Consider the following 18334-nt stretch of genomic DNA (forward strand, 5'->3'; position numbering starts at 1 on the left):
ATGTTCATATGAAATATTCTGGTTTGCAGAAATATTTTATCATGTAAATAGTGGGTATAGTGGCTATTTTCTGTGTAAAAAGTAATTTGGGCTTGTTCTGAACAATGTTGCTTTTTTCATGGCAGCCATTAAGATTTGTAATAATTTTGAAAAAATTATAACTCCAGTCTCATTATGTTTCCCTATTTAATTACATGTTCTTTTATATAACTAAAGTGAAATTGTTCATTAGTTAGAATATTGGAATTTTTATTTCTTTCCTTTTCTGGGAAAATCTGAAATTGTAATAATTTTCATTTAAAGTTCACCCTTATCGATATTTCTTTAGTGGAAAGACACTTATTCCCTGACAATAAAAACAAACATCTGTTAGAATATTTCAAATTATTAAGGATAATGTCTTCAGAGATCTTTTCTTTTAACAGGCTGTGATAGTACAGGTGAGTCTGCAAGATGGTGTGTCGACTTCTTGAAGACTGTCATGACTCATACACCTCATACATGGGCCAATCATACACTGCAGTGCTTTCCTCAAGTTATTGCAGATTTCTACCAACAATGTGCTACTCCCAGAGAGAATATGCATACATTAAAGGTCTGTAATATTATGATAGTTTGGTTGATGGTATATGTGATTAATTTTTTAATGACAAAATAAAAGTATCACATTAGTTAGCCCTCCTAACTCTCTAGCCCTCATCCACTTGTCGACAGTTGATGACACAGTCACTTCTAATCTGTCCCATAAAGACTTTTATCACATATTAAACAAACATTTTTTATGCTCTATCTTTATCATAGATTTAGCCCTTTTAGTTTTTTTTTATGCTATGGATTCCCTTTCCTATTTTTTGTTTGAACCTCCCCTGATGTTCATATTACTTTGTGTCTGTGGAAGCTTGGAATGTTGATATTACTCTTTAAAAAAATGAGATGTTCCCGTTTTCTTTCCTTCCCTTAAAGGAGTGAGACCAGTGCTAATGACAATAACATATTGTGCATGTCAAATAGCTTCTTCAGGCTAAAAGTTGACATGGGACAGCAAATATGTGTATGCTCCTCCCAAAATGTTAGATTTTTTATCTTTTTATGCTAATTTTAGTGTTTCTAAGGGGTGCCACTCAAGTCCTCTTCTTGGAATCTTGAAAATTCAGATTACATTTATAGCTAGGAAAATTTTTATATTCCATGTTGCAAATAATTCTTTGAATAAAACAATTTGTTTTATTGCTAAAACATTCTTTTTTACTGCTTAAGCAAGCACATTTGGTCCATTTCACCAGCAGTCGCCAACCCATAGTCCGCACAAAAAATGGGATATTATTAAAAAATTTTCATGTTTTCTTAATCTTCTTCAGGAAATCCTTATACTAAGTACTCAGAAGACTATTGCCAATTTAGCATTTTTGGGCTATTTAGCATTAAAATTTTGAAATCACCATTTAGGAGAAAAAGGGCATTAATTAACTAACAGCATTATTAATTACAATGAGTTGAGCATTATAAATATGGACTTTTCATACTGTAGTTTATTGTTATTATCACTATTTTTATTATTATTATTTTTATTCTTATTATTAGCTAAGCTACAACTTTAGTGGAAAAGCAGGATGCTATAAGGCCAAGGGCTCCAAGAGAAAAAAATAAACCATCGAGTAAAGAAAATAAGGAAATGAAATAATCTACTTGAGAAGTAATGAGTAATCAATATAGAATATTTTAAGGTCAGTAAAAAAGTTAAAATAGCTGTCATATATATACTTTAAAGGGAGACTTATATCACCCTGTTCAACATAACATTTGCTGTAAATTTTAACTTTTGAAGTTCCACCGATTCAAGTATTGTACCTGATTAGGAAGATCATTCCACAATCTGGTTACAGCTGGAATAAAACTAATAGAATACCGTGTAGTATTGAGCCTTATGATGGAGAAGGCCTGACGGTAGAATTTATTATATACCTAGTACTGCGTACGGGATGGTACAGACTGGCAAGATCTGAATGCAAAGGATGGTCAGAATTAAGAAAAATCTTATGCAGCATGCATAAAATGCATATCAAATTAAACTGAACATGTTCTATCTGCTTCATGGCTGACAACAGTGAAAGAGTGAGTGTTAAGCTGTTGCAGGACCCGAAAGAGTGTCACAAATTTGGTAAGTGTGAAGATTGTAGCCAATTCCTGTATTTTTTTTATTTTAGTGTTTTCTTATAGGTTTCTATTGTTAGTTTAACAAATATCTTTAGGTGTACAGTATTTGTATAATTTATATGTGAAACTTAACAAAATTAAATTGCCAGTTCTTCTTTTGTTTGGTTTTCAAATTTAAATAAGATAGAATGTAATAGACCCATAATTAGTAAGATAAGGCCAGCAAATATTTTACACTTCTTTATTAAAACCAAAGATAGAATAGCACTGCAGATATACAATGATATTACTCTTGAGGTGTCATTACATCGCTATGCCTTTCATCGCTGAACCTCAACTTATGCGCAGCGCAAATGTGTCGGTTGTAAATAACAAGTTCAAGTGTTTAATGTCAACTTAAATCTTTTAGATGAAACTACCATAAAACTTGGTTTGAAGGTAAGTTCTTATACGGCTTTTTCCTCAAAATATTCAGAAATAGCTTTCTAAGATTATAGAGTATACAGTATACCTCTCAATTCCTTCATTTTCGTATGGTTGTGTCGTTTATTGTTTATCACTATTATTAAGAATGACTGCTTTATGTAGATATTCACTAAATTCATTTAATTATAGATTCTAGTTTTGCTTAGTATGAGTTTTTATACCTCAAGATATTTAGACTTATATAAGACTACTCTGTTACCTAACCTTGTTGTAGAATATAATACTTTCTTTTGAGCCCACCATTACAACTTATAAACAAAGACCCTTAAATTTGAGGTTTACAAGCTAATTTACTCATGGCTGTTTGTGGGTAATAATATAGGAAGTATTCTCAAAATACTTTGCTTTGCAGTTAATTTGAGTGTTTTAGAAGTCTTAATTTGACCAGAAGCGACTAGGCTCATTGTTTATAGACGGAAGTATTTTGTAGTTGTCTGATTTGCAGGATCTGGATATGGATTCCTGTATTCAAGCCTACTGAAGCAGAGTTTAATATTTATAAAGCACAGTAACATATTTTTCAAAATTTTACTGTTTTTTCAAGATGGTCACCAGCTTGTCTATTTTCAATTTTATAAGCTCTTCACCACAATGTTCAGACCATGCCACTGGTCCCTTACCTTCTACTGCTCACATACGTAGCTGCAGAGTTATGTGCAGGGGAGTGCTGACAGTAAGCACTTTTATTTTCCTTTGCAGCCACTCTTACAGGTGTCAGATTGTTACCAGTGGTAGTTGGGAAAAGCACTGCCCCTCCGCTCTCTCATACCTTCCTTTTTTTAATCTGAGCCGTGTTTGAAGATAGACGTCGTCTTCCACATATACTGGCTTGGGCAAAATGAAACTTTTACTCTTGCTAGTATTCCTGGTATGACTCATCAGCATCTCAGGATATTGTCCTTGGGTTGGAGACTTGGTTAAGATCATGGCTCCTTTATTTCTTTATGTTGGCTAAAGGTGAACACTTTTACAGCCTTGTAGTTACTTTGCTGAAGTCTTAGGATCAGAAAACCACAAGAGGAAGTCTGTTCCGTCTGTGTTTGCTGATCCGTCGGCAGACACATGCAAGCAACACGCGTCCTAGCAAGTTTTCAGCCTTGCGTATTGGAAGGGGTTGCTGCATGATCCGATCATCTGACTGAGGTTTATTCAACAAGCTAACTCTCAGCGCACTCAGGAAATATATTTTGCCATATTCTCCCTCTGAGCTCTCCGATCTTTTGGGGTTTTTTGGCAGATGTAGTTGCTACTGTGAACTGCTGTCTTAGCCTGGTAGTTTATCTATCCAGGTGGCTCAGAAGTGTCCTCACGTTCTGGCTCTCTGGAGCTCCTAGGAGATTTTGGGAAGCTGATTCAATGGCTGATTGTGCAAAAGGTGAAAGCTACCCTTTCACTTGAGAATTTTGCTTGAAGGAAGTGATCTTTCTACACTTGCGACCCATGCTTGCAGTGAGCCTAGATCTTGGTGCCAAAAGGGAAAGCTATCCTTTCACTTGTGAGTTTTGATTGAAACAAGGGATCTTTCAGCACCTTGCGATCGAAGCTCACAGCGAGCCGGGATCACAGTACCAAAGGTGAAAGCTAGCCTTACACCTGAGACTTTCACTTGAAACAAGCAATCTCTCAACCCCCCACGAATTTCAGACACACAACGGCATTCAGGATCGCAGCATGATCTAGGCTCACAGCGAGCCTAGATCACGCAGCTGTAACAGCTCACATTCTTCTGAGCCTAGTCTACCTGTTGGGGTAGAGTGCATGAGCCAGATTTGCACTCCTATGGCAATTTGGCTTCCTGTGTAGACTTGAGTTTCTATCGCTCTTTGCACTCTCAGCATTCACTTTAGGTGATCGCAAAGCGTCCCTCAACGGCTTTCCCTTGTGCTTACTTTCTCTTGAATGCTCTTTGAGCTAATGATGGTCTTACTAGGCTCCTAACAGGCATGACTTTGTTAGGAATCTAGAATAGGTGGTTTATTTGACCACATGGGCACTAGCATAACTCTTTAACTTTATGTTTTCTTATCGAGAAACCGGTGGCTTTGATAGCTAATTGTATGCATTTATGCATACGCCATTCAGTGTTTAACTTTTAAAAGATAGTTTATGGAAACAAATTCCTTTCAGAGACCTCAACTGCAGGTATGCCCCATATTGCTCATACAATAGCTAAAATATATGTTTATATATTCTGTTGTGTCCCCAATCTTATGAGGAGTGGGTACATCTGGTCCTTAAATGTGTGTACTCACAAACCTGTTATTATATATAACCAATAAAAATCACAGTTACATTCTTATACTCATAATCACTTTTGCCCTGCCTGTCAACCCACTGGTATTGACAGGCCACTGGTTTACAAGGTGCCAAGATACTCATCCCTTGCATCATCATGATCAGATACAGTGATCCTGGATAAAAAGTGTCAGCCAGTTGAAGGGACTTCCTCCCACCATAGAGTGAGTCTCCTATGTAAATAACGTAAGTAATTTGTAATTTTTTTCAACTATACAAACCTGTAGTTCTTTACACATACTTTACCCACAATCACCTTCCCCCAGGGAAACTCCCGGCTGCAATAAAAGTGACGAAGGTATGAGTGAGGCTGGATTGGGGGGTTTTTCCCCATTACAACTGGTAACATTTAGAATGGTAGTTAACACTTAGTTAAAAGTTTTTATAACTATCTGCAAGCTTCCACTGATATCATTACTCATATGTAAAGAACTACAAGTGTGTATTGTTAGGAAAAATACAAATTTCTTCCAAATGTGTCATTTTTAGAAAATTTATGTGATTTGACCTCGTAAAGTTCATCTTTTGACCTTAAATATGACCTTTACAGTCATTGGTGATGAAGCCATTGAATTTATCAGATCCCGAAACCCTGAAATACATGCCAAAATCGCTATTTAGCCCAAGCTGAGTCCATTTTAGGCTATTTTTCAGCCTTATGCTTTTTGACTTTGAAGTTTAACCTATTGACCTTTGAAAGAACCTAGTACATTTACGTTAGCATCATTAAATCTGCTGTCCTCAAAAATCTACTATTTTGACTGTGTGATCAATTTTATAGGCTCTCTAGGACCAATTTAAGAGATGCACCTGAGCATGTCGGTAGACAGTCCTTCCTTTTAAGATGTCTATGGTTCTAAGTCTATCATGCAGATTTCTTCCCTTGCCCACAGAAGGTATGGGATCACTGTAGCATTCCTAAGACCTATTGCAGGGTCTCACCTTATGGACTGGAATCCTTTGAATCTTGGCTCCTTGGCCAAGGAAAATCCACATTATCTCAAGATCTATAACCTATAAGGATGACAACATAGGTATAGGTATGGCTAGCATCTCTGTGCCGTTGCCCTTAACGATGATGAACTTTCTCCCATCATTTGTTGTATCCATGGTGTATGCAAGTATTCAAGTATCAGGTTCATCATGACAACATGGGGACACTGGATCCAGAGATTTCATTGTATTGCTACTGGTATCTTTTTCTTTAGTGACGATGACTGTATTTGTCATCTATGTTTCACATATCTTCACAAAAAAGTGAAAAAGCTGTTTTGTTGCTTGTATCACAAATTAAGCTTTACTAATTACTTGGTGTCTTACTTGTTCTTGTCATATTCTTCTTCATTTTTCCCTTTTTTTACCTTGTCTTGAATTTCAGACTTAACTAATTGTATACATCAAAGACTACATCCACCCGCTTGTATTTGGCTCCATAGTATTTCACTTTTGGTATGATGTCTTCTTATCATAATCATAAATTGTCATTGAAGTACATGGAGATCTAGGGTGTGACTTATTCTCATGCTTGAAGAATTCTTGCAAGTTACATGATCTGATCTGGCAGGAGATGAACAGTCATGAGAATAACTGATATTATACTATACTTTTTCCGTAGAAATTATCTCAGCCTGTTCTTGTGTGAAGAAAGAAACAGGGTTTTTTTTTTTATTACAGAAAGGACTGTCACCCTCATCCTCTAGTCCTTCCATGAATTAATTAAACTACTTTGCCCTGGAGGTAATATTTAGCTACCATTTAAGCTAGAGTTGGGTCACCAATGATCTTCGTATCTACTACCAGCACGTTGGCTGATTTTTCTTCGAAGGGGTTGCCTATCTCCTTCATCACTGTAGAGTGATTTTACCTTTTCAAGGAAAGATTTCTGGGTACTCAGTATTTGCTTATGGTGTGTGTTGCTGTAGGTGGCATCTTTCATAAAAGCTGTTTGAATGTCCTAGTCTTTTGGATATCAGAGAACAATTTCTCTGTGTAGCTTGTAATGAGGTTGGTAAGTACAGCCTCACTAGGATACTTGGATACTTGGAGGAAACGTTTTGCATGATGACAGTGGCATTTATGAATTCATATTGGAAGCTGTCCTTGTTACTTGTTTTTAAATGGTATATGAAATTTTAAATGTTTTATCATTTTTAAGTTATTTATTTCTGATTTTTTTTAAACTTTATCTTAAGATATTAATTTTTTATTAATTGTACTCCAATCGGAATCAATGACCATGGATGTTATGGTGCCAGATAATTACTGATCATTCATTCATTGTTTCAAAGTTTCTTCTATTGCACCACCATCGTCAAGTCTTGCTAGGTTTAACTTGATTAGCAGTGCATTGAGTGAGGTTAACAGGAATGTTGTTTGCCAAGTTCATATATCCATCAAGCCCTTTTTTGAGAGAGAGAGAGAGAGAGAGAGAGAGAGAGAGAGAGAGAGAGAGAGAGAGAGAGAGAGAGAGAGAGAGAGAGAGAGAGAGATCATTTATATTTATTACAGTAAACGACAAATTAAATTGAATATCAATATATAACTGTTTAGAATGTCGCATCCAAAAATTATTCCAATCATTATGTCAATAAACAAAGTATCGTGTAATAAAAAGTTCACGCATGTTATTGGAAACTTTGAAGAGTAATTACTCAAAACTAACTTTTTTCTGCTTCAAATATTTTCTAAAATTCAAAAAATTATTAAATCTTTTTTAAACTGCACATGTTAACATATTTTCATTTTGCCTTTCTTGTGTAATTAAGCTTTTTCATATAAAGTAATAAATAATTTCGCCAAAGAGAATTTAGTTTTAAAAAAGCCTGAAATTCTCATATTATCAATTTATATCTTGATCTGTTTGAGAATTTTGGAAAAACTAAATTGTACATTGTTTACCTGATATTTTAGTAATAACATGCAAAAAGGGGGAGTCTCAGATAAGAAAATTAAAACCACAGTTCACATGGGACGACGGACACGTACGGAGTCAAACTAACAAAGAACGTACATATTGAGTTCTTATGCTCATATAGTGTTGGCAATGGTAATATAACTGTACCCTGAAAATATCTAGTTACAAAGTAAAATAGTTTTTTATTAATATTTTTGAGTTTGGAGGTGATCTGGTCCTTAACTTCGTGACATAGACAACTTTCGGTCCAGTCAGTGTTCCACAATTTTCTAGTAAAACTAGTACCATGGTTAGTATGATATTCAGGGGCTAGGATTTATCCTTTTACCACCTTGTACATGCCTAATAGACAATTTTCAATATTAAACTTACCCGATAATCATGTAGCTGTCAACTCCGTTGCCCGACAGAATTCTATGGAGGGATACGCCAGCTATCACAATACTAGAAGGGGGTGTAATTACCAGCGCCACCTGTGGCCAGGTACTCAAGTACTTCTTGTTGACACCTCCTCAATTATTCCTCTGTCGTGCTTCCGGCAAGATGTTCTGGGATACGCTTATGTTCTTGGAGTATTTTCACGACTTTGGTGAAGTATTTCTCTTTGATTTCGGCTGTCGCTTTACTGGAAACTTCTATATTAGCTTAGTTAGCTTTTGGAATTAATTTGATTAATTATGGTGACGAGAGAGTATGAACTCTCGTTCACCTTTCAATGGCCGACCCTTCCCTTAGACGGAAGTGTTGGTGTCTAAGAGAGTATAGACTCTCTTTCTTAATTTTGCTTAACAAAAGTTATAGATTTATTTTATATCTCTCCGCCTCTTATAGGCCTCTTCGATTAACTTCCTTTTATTATAAACTCATTAAAATTAATTTTTATATTTGTTTATATTCGACCTTCCTAATAGTAGGCGGTCTTTTACCGAAGTTAATAACTTTGAGCCCGTCATTTCGGTTTTACCTGTTAACATATTATGCTATTTCCGCCACAGAGTTTGAAAGATTTTCTTTGACAGTCTCGTACTGTTTTCAAAGTTGAACTAACGTTTTGTTTTGTCTCTGCAGTTGTTGACGTTCAGAACGTTCAACTTGCACTCTATCGTTACGATAGAGAAAGAATGTTCACGGTTTCACGTTGCAGTAAGAGTAACCGTGTCTAGCGTTTTGTTCATTCTTTCTTAACTTAATGGTTTTGATCCTAATAAAGGAACTTTTCAGTTTTTTTCCTTTAACAATAATATGTTTTAACGATATATATGATTGGGCTCTTCTCTCAGGTTCTAAGTCAAGAGAGAGAGAGAGAGAGAGAGATAGAGACGGAGGGAGAGAGAGGATAAACGTTTCATTCAAGCCTGCCAGGCGTACGAGTAACGTCGTTATCGTTTTTTTGCTCTTCTCCCTAGTCTCTTTAGGGGAAGAAACTAAACGTTTCTAGAGTGATCTAATGTTTAGTCTCTTTCCAACCACTGAATTATCTTTCATTAGACTTTTCTGTTACATTGTAATTCTGTTTTCGCAATTACTAACTTTGAGAAAGGATAGAATTGCGTATTTCAGGTACAAACCACTTAAAGTTTCGAGTTCAGTGAAATAAGTGCAAACAGAAATCAAAGTGATAAGTGATTAGTGCGTGAGGGTACTTTTGTGCGCGCCAGTCGTCCTCCCAGTCCGGGACCTCTTGCAAGCTCCCAAGCCCAGGGGAGAAGCAATGTCGAAGGGCATAAGGGTTCAGCAGGCCTTGATCGGCGCACAGAAGTATTCTCGGTGGTTGTGGGCGTGTCTTACCGAGACCGTCACTCCCACCCGCAGACGATTGAGCCCTTGTTTTGCTCGTCTGCAGAAGAGATTAGGGGAGAAAATAAAGGCAGAGTAACGCTGGTCTCAGGTCTCAAGACCTCTTAAACGTTAAGTCCAGACCTATGCCAGACGTACGAAGTTAAAGTTCACAACCCGAATGCAGTCATTGGGTTAGCTCTGACTCTCCTCAGTCATCAGTTGATTACACTCCGCCTAAGAGGAGTAAGGTTCTGCCACAACAGATCTCTGCTGTTAAGGCTTTACCTCAGCAGAACTTAGTGTCTGCCGACCCCAAGTTAACTCTACTGCAGTCCATACAGTCACAACTTTCGGTCTTGATGCGTGAGTGTCGGGCTGAGAGTGTTGCGCCTCCGCCTCCGCCTACACTCCCCCCCCCCCCCCCGCCTATGATCGCTCCGCCTGATCACAGTACCACCTGCCAGGCGTACGATGTTGTGAACTCTACTACAGTCCATGCAAGCACAGCTTTCGGACTTGATGCGTGAGTGTCGGGCTGAGAGTGTTGCTCCTCCGCCTCCGCCTACACTCCCTCCACCTACACTCGCTCCGCCTGATCACAGTACCATCTGCCAGGCGTACGATGTTGTGGACTCTACTACAGTCCATGCAAGCACAGCTTTCGGACTTGATGCGTGAGTGTCGGGCTGAGAGTGTTGCTCCTCCGCCTCCGCCTACACTCCCTCCACCTACACTCGCTCCGCCTGATCACAGTACCATCTGCCAGGCGTACGATGTTGTGGACTCTACTACAGTCCATGCAAGCACAGCTTTCGGACTTGATGCGTGAGTGTCGGGCTGAGAGTGTTGCTCCTCCGCCTCCGCCTACACTCCCTCCACCTACACTCGCTCCGCCTGATCGCAGTACCACCTGCCAGCAGTTCCACCTGCCAGGCGTACGATGTTGAGCCACGTGCTGAGTTTGCTGTTCCCTGTGGTGTTCAGCCTCCGCCTTCCTTAAGGCAACCTTTACATTGGGATCAGGAGGATTATACCTCTCTTCCTCCGCCTCCACTTGCTGCTCCACCAGTGATGCAACACTCGGTTGAGGTACAACAACCTCTCCCGTCCATGAGTCAGTCTCCTCAGCTCTCGCTGCAGCGAGCTCTACCCTCCACAAGGCAAGCACCACAACACCTTAGCCTTGCGCCTCAGGAGCCTCAGCTTGCGAGACATTTACCTTGGTCTGCGCAGCCTCTTCCTCATCGCGCTCCGCTCACACCATAGGAACTGGAACTTGCTACTCCGCTTCCGCCAACCGCTCAGCAAGCGCAACCCTTGGGTTCAACCACTCATGCTAGGAGTCAGCCTCCTCCACCCATGCGCCTTCCTTCTGCTTGTCTTTTATTCAGCCTTTGCAGACTGAGCCTCAGGTGTTCCCTCATCGGAGTCTTGAAGAGGAAACCACAACTATTGTTGTTCCAGCTCGTTCTGACTCTGCTGTTCAGCATACCTTACCTCCATTTTCATACCATGGTTTAAACCCCATGCAAGCATGCATAAAGCACTCTAGCACTGGTCATGGAATTTCTGAGAAATGTTAAACGCCATGCACACGCTCTGCTTTCCTTACAGCAGGCTCTGCTTACAGCAGGCTCTGCTTACTACATGCTCAGCATACAGCATGCTCTGCATTCAGCATGCTCTGCATACATCATGCTCTGCATACAGCATGCTCTGCATTCAGCATGCTCTGCATACAACATGCTCTACATACAGCATGCTCTGCATACAGCATACTCTGCATACATCATGCTCTGCATACCTTACCGCATGCTTCTCAACACATCTTGGGTTGTTGCCAACTCACTAGACTGTCAAGCAGTTTCATAACGTTGCCTTCTAGTCTGCTGCTTTTGCACCAGTGAACCCTCACTCAGAGAACTTAGCTTTTCTAGGATAAGGTCCCTGTAGATGAGAAAGTTCTTTTCTCCCTCCTTCTGATATTCCCTTGAGGACTCTGTCATTTGGAGGGAGCCTTTAGCTGCATATCCTCTTATGGACTTTTATTTAAGCATAACATGCTTACAGGGAAGGTAATGGTTCCACTTCAGCCGCTAATCCCGTCTGTTACCACACCTGCTCCCATAGACCTTGAGCTGTGTTGCATGACATGCAGTCCAAGCTTAGTCCTTGTTAGAGAATTTTTTGTTTACGGAGTCAATGTGTCACGGGGAAGACGTTCAACAACCAACAGAAGGGACTTGTTGTGACGCAGTGCGGCAACCTCAGCAACCCGTTAAGGAGTTATCTGTACGACCCAGACAGTCTAGACAGATTCGGGTTGTCACTGTACTTCCTCGCTTGCCCATGATTGACAGTTTACAGACTGTGCAGCAGTATCATGATCTTGTGTCCGGCTCCGTCAGACGACTGGCTTTTAAGAGCTCCCACAAGTCGTCGCTGTCTGGAGATTTTCAAATGGACTATGGATCTGACCAAGGAACTGGGCCTCCTGGTCAATTTTGAGGAGTCTCAGCTCGTTCCATCCCAGACCATTGTCTCCTTGGGTATGGATCTTCAGAGTCGAGCTTTTCGGACTTGTCCGTCGGCCCCAAGGATCTTCCAAGCCCTAGAATGCATCCAGAGCATGCTGAGAAGGAACCGATGCTTAGTCAGGCAGTGGATGAGTCTAACAGGGACACTTTCATCGCTGGCCCTGTTCATCGAGTTAGGGAGACTCCACCTCCTCCCCCTTCAGTATCATCTAGCTGCTCACTGGATAAAGGACATGACGCTAGAGACGGGTTCAGTTCCTGTTTCCGAAGAGATGAGGTCTACTCTAACGTGGTGGAAGAACAGCATTCTTCTCAAGGAAGGTCTACCATTGGCTGTTCAGACCCCCGACCACCGTCTCTTCTCGGACGCATCGGACACGGGCTGGGGTGCGACACTGGACGGACAGGAATGCTCGGGAACATGGAATCAGGAGTAAAGGACACTTCACATCTATTGCAAGGAGTTGTTGGCAGTTCATCTGGCCTTGATAAACTTCAAGTCCCTCCAGCTTAACAAGGTGGTGGAGGTGAACTCCGACTACACCACAGCCTTGGCTTACATCTCCAAGCAGGGAGGGACTCATTCGAGGAAGTTGTTCGAGATCGCAAGGGACCTCCTCATTTGGTCAAAAGATCGAAAGCTCACGCTGGTAACGAGGCTCATTCAGGGCGATATGAATGTCATGGCAGATCGCCTCAGCCGGAAGGGTCAGGTCTTCCCCACAGAGTGGACCCTTCACAAGAATGTTTGCAGCAGACTTTGGGCCCTGTGGGGTCAGCCAACCATAGATCTATTCGCTACCTCGATGACCAAGAGGCTCCTCTTGTTTTGTTCTCCGATTCCAGACCCAGCAGCAGTTCGCGTGGATGCCTTTCTGCTGGATTGGTCCCATCTCGATCTGTATGCATTCCCGCCGTTCAAGATTGTCAACAGGGTACTTCAGAAGTTCGCCTCTCACAAAGGGACACGGCTGACGTTGGTTGCTCCCCTCTGGCCCGCGAGAGAATGGTTCACCGAGGTACTGCAATGGCTGGTCGACGTTCCCAGGACTCTTCCTCCTAGAGTGGACCTTCTGCGTCAACCTCACGTAAAGAAGGTACACCCAAACCTCCACGCTCTTCGTCTGACTGCCTTCAGACTATCGAAAGACTCTCAAGAGCTAGAGGCTTTTCGAAGGAGGCAGCCAGAGCGATTGCCAGAGCAAGGACGACATCCACTCTCAGAGTCTATCAGTCTTAATGGGAAGTCTTCCGAAGCTGGTGCAAGGCCAATGCAGTTTCCTCAACCAGTACCACTGTAACCCAGATTGCTGACTTCCTGTTACATCTAAGGAAAGTAAGATCCCTATCAGCTCCTACGATCAAGGGTTACAGAAGTATGTTGGCAGCGGTTTTCCGCCACAGAGGCTTGGATCTTTCCTCCAACAAAGATCTACAGGACCTCCTTAGGTCTTTTGAGACCTCAAAGGAACGTCGGTTGTCCACTCCAGGCTGGAATCTAGACGTGGTCCTAAGGTTCCTAATGTCATCAGGATTTGAACCGCTCCAATCAGCCTCTTTTAAGGACCTCACATTAAAAACTCTTTTCCTCGTGTGCTTAGCAACAGGTAAAAGAGTAAGTGAGATCCACGCCTTCAGCAGGAACATAGGTTTCACATCTGAAACGGCTACATGTTCCTTGCAGCTCGGTTTTTTGGCTAAAAACGAGCTTCCTTCCCGTCCTTGGCCTAAGTCGTTCGAGATCCCAAGCCTGTCCAACATGGTGGGGAACGAACTGGAGAGAGTACTTTGCCCAGTTAGAGCTCTTAAGTACTATCTAAGAAGGTCAAAACCATTACGAGGACAATCAGAAGCCTTATGGTGTGCTATCAAGAAGCCTTCTCTACCAATGTCTAAGAACTCAGTTTCTTACTACATCAGGCTTCTGATTAGAGAAGCAAATTCTCATCTGAAGGAAGAAGACCTTGCTTTGCTGAAGGTAAGGACACATGAAGTGAGAGCTGTGGCTACTTCAGTGGCCTTCAAACAGAACCGTTCTCTGCAGAATGTTATGGATGCAACCTATTGGAGAAGCAAGTCAGTGTTCGCATCATTCTATCTCAAAGATGTCCAGTCTCTTTACGAGTACTGCTACACCCTGGGTCCATTCGTAGCAACGAATGCAGTAGTAGGCGAGGGCTCAGCCACTACATTCCCATAATCCCATAACTTTTTAACCTTTCTCTTGAATACTTTTTATGGGTTGTACGGTCGGCTAAGAAGCCTTCCACATCCTTGTTGATTTGGCGGGTGGTCAATTCTTTCTTGAGAAGCGCCAAGGTTAAAGGTTGTGATGAGGTCCTTTAGTATGGGTTGCAGCCCTGTATACTTTAGCACCTTTGAGTTGATTCAGCCTCCCAAGAGGAACGCTGCGCTCAGTAAGGAAGACGATCTTATTAAAGGCAGAGTAACGGTTCAAGTCGACTTCCTTACCAGGTACTTATTATTTCGTTGTTATTGTGGATAACTGATTATATGAAATGCGGGATACTTAGCTATCCTTTAGTCTTGTACACTGGTTTTTCACCCACCCCCCTGGGTGTGAATCAGCTACATGATTATCGGGTAAGTTTAATATTGAAAAATGTTATTTTTATTAATAAAATAAATTTTTGAATATACTTACCCGATAATCATGATTTAATCTACCCTCCCTTCCTCCCCATAGAGAACCAGTGGACCGAGGAATAATTGAGGAGGTGTCAACAAGAAGTACTTGAGTACCTGGCCACAGGTGGCGCTGGTAATTACACCCCCTTCTAGTATTGTGATAGCTGGCGTATCCCTCCATAGAATTCTGTCGGGCAACGGAGTTGACAGCTACATGATTATCGGGTAAGTATATTCAAAAATTTATTTTATTAATAAAAATAACATTTTCCTGTATATAATACAATTAGGCTCTTGCTCCATGCCCTACACCTCGTCAGATCGTTCATCCAGTGTCATAAGTCCTGTGCGATCTGTACACCATTCAAATAACCAAAACCTGTTATCTTTGTCTCAGCTCTCCATTGTCGGGACATCCCCTCCATTCAGGTGTAGCTGCCTAACTGATTTGGGGTTAGTTAGGTAGCATTTGGGTTACTAGTATGCTTTTGCAGTACAGTATAATGTCAACACACATTTCCTACTTCGCTGACACTGAACCCCATGTTGAGTTTCACAGCAGTATTGTCACCAGTGTGCCTAGCTGGTGCCCTACAATCACTCCGACCTGAATAACTTCGTCAACTTTATTTACTTAGACTTTTTGGAGCTAGACTTACTGCATCACACTTGAGAACTTCTGTTTATTACCCTCATCTAGTTTAGCTCACAAGGCAATGCAGTTTACCTCTGATCTGCAATGAGACAATTTAGTGAGAAAAATGTGTTGTGGGCTTTACAAACATTAAAATCTTGAAACATGTTTAGTTTACTTTATAAACAGTAAATTCATAAGGAAAATGTGTCGGTTTGCTTTATAAACATTAACCCCTTCAGCACTGCTACATATACGTGCATGTGTTTTACAATATAGTAGGAAAGAGACGCAACGTACATGTCTACGTAATTCTTTGTTCCTAACTAAGGAAACAGTTTTTATACATTTGAATGGGTTTAAGCTAAGGTATTGTTTACCAGAGAGTTACTGAAGCTCCACCCACTATTCATTTCTGCCAATAAATATCTAATGGACACCGTGACGTCATCTATCATTATTTTTGCTATTATCATAATATCCTTTTTATTGGCTACAAGGGAATGTTGATATACTGACAATTGAAGGGGTTCTCAAGTGGTATGCTGGGGTATTTTGCAGAGCAGTAGTGAAGTGGTTACAAAATACTGCAGTAGCCTTGAAAACACAGGAATTCATTTCTAGATCATTTTACCCAGACAATGACAAATACTTTGAAGCAAAACATCAGGTGTTGATGGTTAATTTAGCGGCCATCTTGGATTTTCAATTGGCCAGATTTGATTAGTATAACTTGGAGAACAAGTGTGCCAGATTTAATGCATCTGTAATCATTTCCATAATTTACTGTTATCTCTTACACTCAATTGGGAATTTATACCCTTTTTGGTAGCTCAGAAATTCATTTAATACTCGATTTAGAGTAGTATTTCAGGCTTAATCTAACTGGTTTCAAACTCCTAACTAAATACTAGGCGTTCTAATACTCTATTCAGTAATGGTTGTGGTGGTACATGGTATCTCCCAGGTTCGAGAGCCTGTCGCAAAGGTTTCAATTCTGTATTCACTTTTGCCCTTCTGCAGAATCACTATCACATGCGCATTTCTAGCTGCTCTTTTAGACACAAAGATTTTGAGGGGCTGAAGAGAAGAGATGGTAGCTTAGATCCTTATATCTCTGCTCTTGTTAAAATACCTATCTCTAAACCTCTGCTTATTCCTTGTGTGCTGAAATGTTAGTCTAGATATATTGTTACTCCTCTGCAAAATAAGCACCTTTTACATCTACAGTATTATTATATTGTGGTTGGCCTGACATATCATATGATTCATTTATACTAATGGTTCTCATTTTGTATAAAGGTTCACTGAATCTCTTCGATTGCAATTTGTTTGAATGGCTGTGTGATTCGTTCTCTTACGTTTGGCCGGTAGCATATTTCATCCTTCTTTAGGGTAAATGGGGAGTTTATTATCTCACTTGCTTGAACAAGCTTCTCTATCTCATACACATCAGTTTCCGTAAATAGTTTGTACTGGTTCAGTACAGTTTAGTGAAATATTTAAAAAAATGATTTTAAATTAGTTTTTAAGATAAATAATTTAGTAAAGCCAAATAAACTATGTAATTTTGGTACATAGTTAGGTTTGGCTAGCATCTCTGTGCCATAAATTAACCCAAATGCTGAGTAAGGCAGTAACTTCGTTTGATAAAATAGTGATGAGTGGATTGTCTTGAAATAGTAAACGAAAAAGTTGATAGTTATATTTACTTTCCGGGAGGTTTTGTCCCTGTTGATTGTATTACTGTCTTTTGTATAGAAGCTTGAAGAATTTCTCTTCAATACACCATATGATGACCTTATTTACCAGGTATTCAATACTACTTTGTAGGTATATTAAGTTTTTTTTCATTATTGGTTTTTCTCTTACAGAAAGCTGTTGAAGAAGAGTATAGAAAATGGAAATCAATGAGCAATGAAAACGACATCATAGCACACTTTTCTCTTCAGCATAATACATCTCCACTATTCCTGTGTTTGCTTTTTAAGATGGTTCTTGACACAGAGAGACTACCCCCAATTGCATACAAGTAAGTGAACAAATTTCATTAGGGGCCATGACTCGGCCCCATTAAAACAATATTGATTAAGGGTTACACTAAAACTCCTACTATTTTGTTTCTCTACTGATTTTTCTGGTCAAGAAGTATTTGAAATAGAATTTGATACACAAAATGTTGTATTTAAGGAAAAAAATGCATTTTTATAGATTATTTTATCAAGGTATAGAAGTCACTTTTAATTATATAGACTGTTTTAAATGGAGTATAGATGTTCTCCTAGCCAGATATGCAATACCTTGAATAAACAAAATTCCTAACAGAGGTGAGTCCCTCCTCTTAAGGGGCATAACTTTTGACCTCTGTACTGGAATTGAATTTTCAAAATATAGATTGTTGTAATTTTGGATAGTAGGATGTCTATTTTTTTCAAATAGTTATTTTAATAAAAAAAAAAAAACTGATGGTTAAAAAAGTCTTTTTTTCTATATGTACTCAAGCAGGTCGAAACCCTTTAACAACCTTATTTTCGGATCTGTTTAAGTATTTATTCTGCTTTGTCATATACAGTACAGTATTTCAGTCAAAGCTATTATATAAGTTCTCCAAAATATTCTAACCATTTTCTCTGATGAGTAAGGAAGAAATATACCAATTTATCTATACCATGCCCTTAACTAAGCTAAAAAAAGAATTACAAAGAACTGTGTCACTTTAGTCCAAGGTATTTTCTACTTAGTTATTGGTACGTGTATTTTCACTCCTATATTTATAAACTGTAGGCTATGTTCATGCTGAAAGATGCATAAAGCTTTAGAGACAATAACTATGTACTGTAGGTCAAATGCAGGAAATTTGGCCAGAAAAAGAGATGAGCAAAGTAG

The 18334-nt window shown here is 39.8% G+C and overlaps 2 protein-coding genes across 2 annotated transcripts in view; one reads left to right on the forward strand and one right to left on the reverse strand.

Annotated features, from left to right (window-relative positions):
• Positions 1–18334, reverse strand: part of LOC137646049 (mediator of RNA polymerase II transcription subunit 23-like) — a 714542-nt gene that overhangs the window by 194482 nt on the left and 501726 nt on the right. The gene's annotated exons all lie outside the window — the stretch shown is intronic.
• Positions 1–18334, forward strand: part of LOC137644755 (mediator of RNA polymerase II transcription subunit 23-like) — a 74301-nt gene that overhangs the window by 7884 nt on the left and 48083 nt on the right. Inside the window, exons 3-4 of the mRNA XM_068377652.1 lie at positions 426–595; positions 17323–17480. Of these exons, the coding sequence (XP_068233753.1) occupies positions 426–595; positions 17323–17480 (328 nt within the window). The remainder of the gene's footprint in view (positions 1–425; positions 596–17322; positions 17481–18334) is intronic.

The sequence above is a fragment of the Palaemon carinicauda genome, chromosome 8, assembly GCF_036898095.1.
Source record: "Palaemon carinicauda isolate YSFRI2023 chromosome 8, ASM3689809v2, whole genome shotgun sequence".
NCBI lineage: Eukaryota > Metazoa > Arthropoda > Malacostraca > Decapoda > Palaemonidae > Palaemon > Palaemon carinicauda.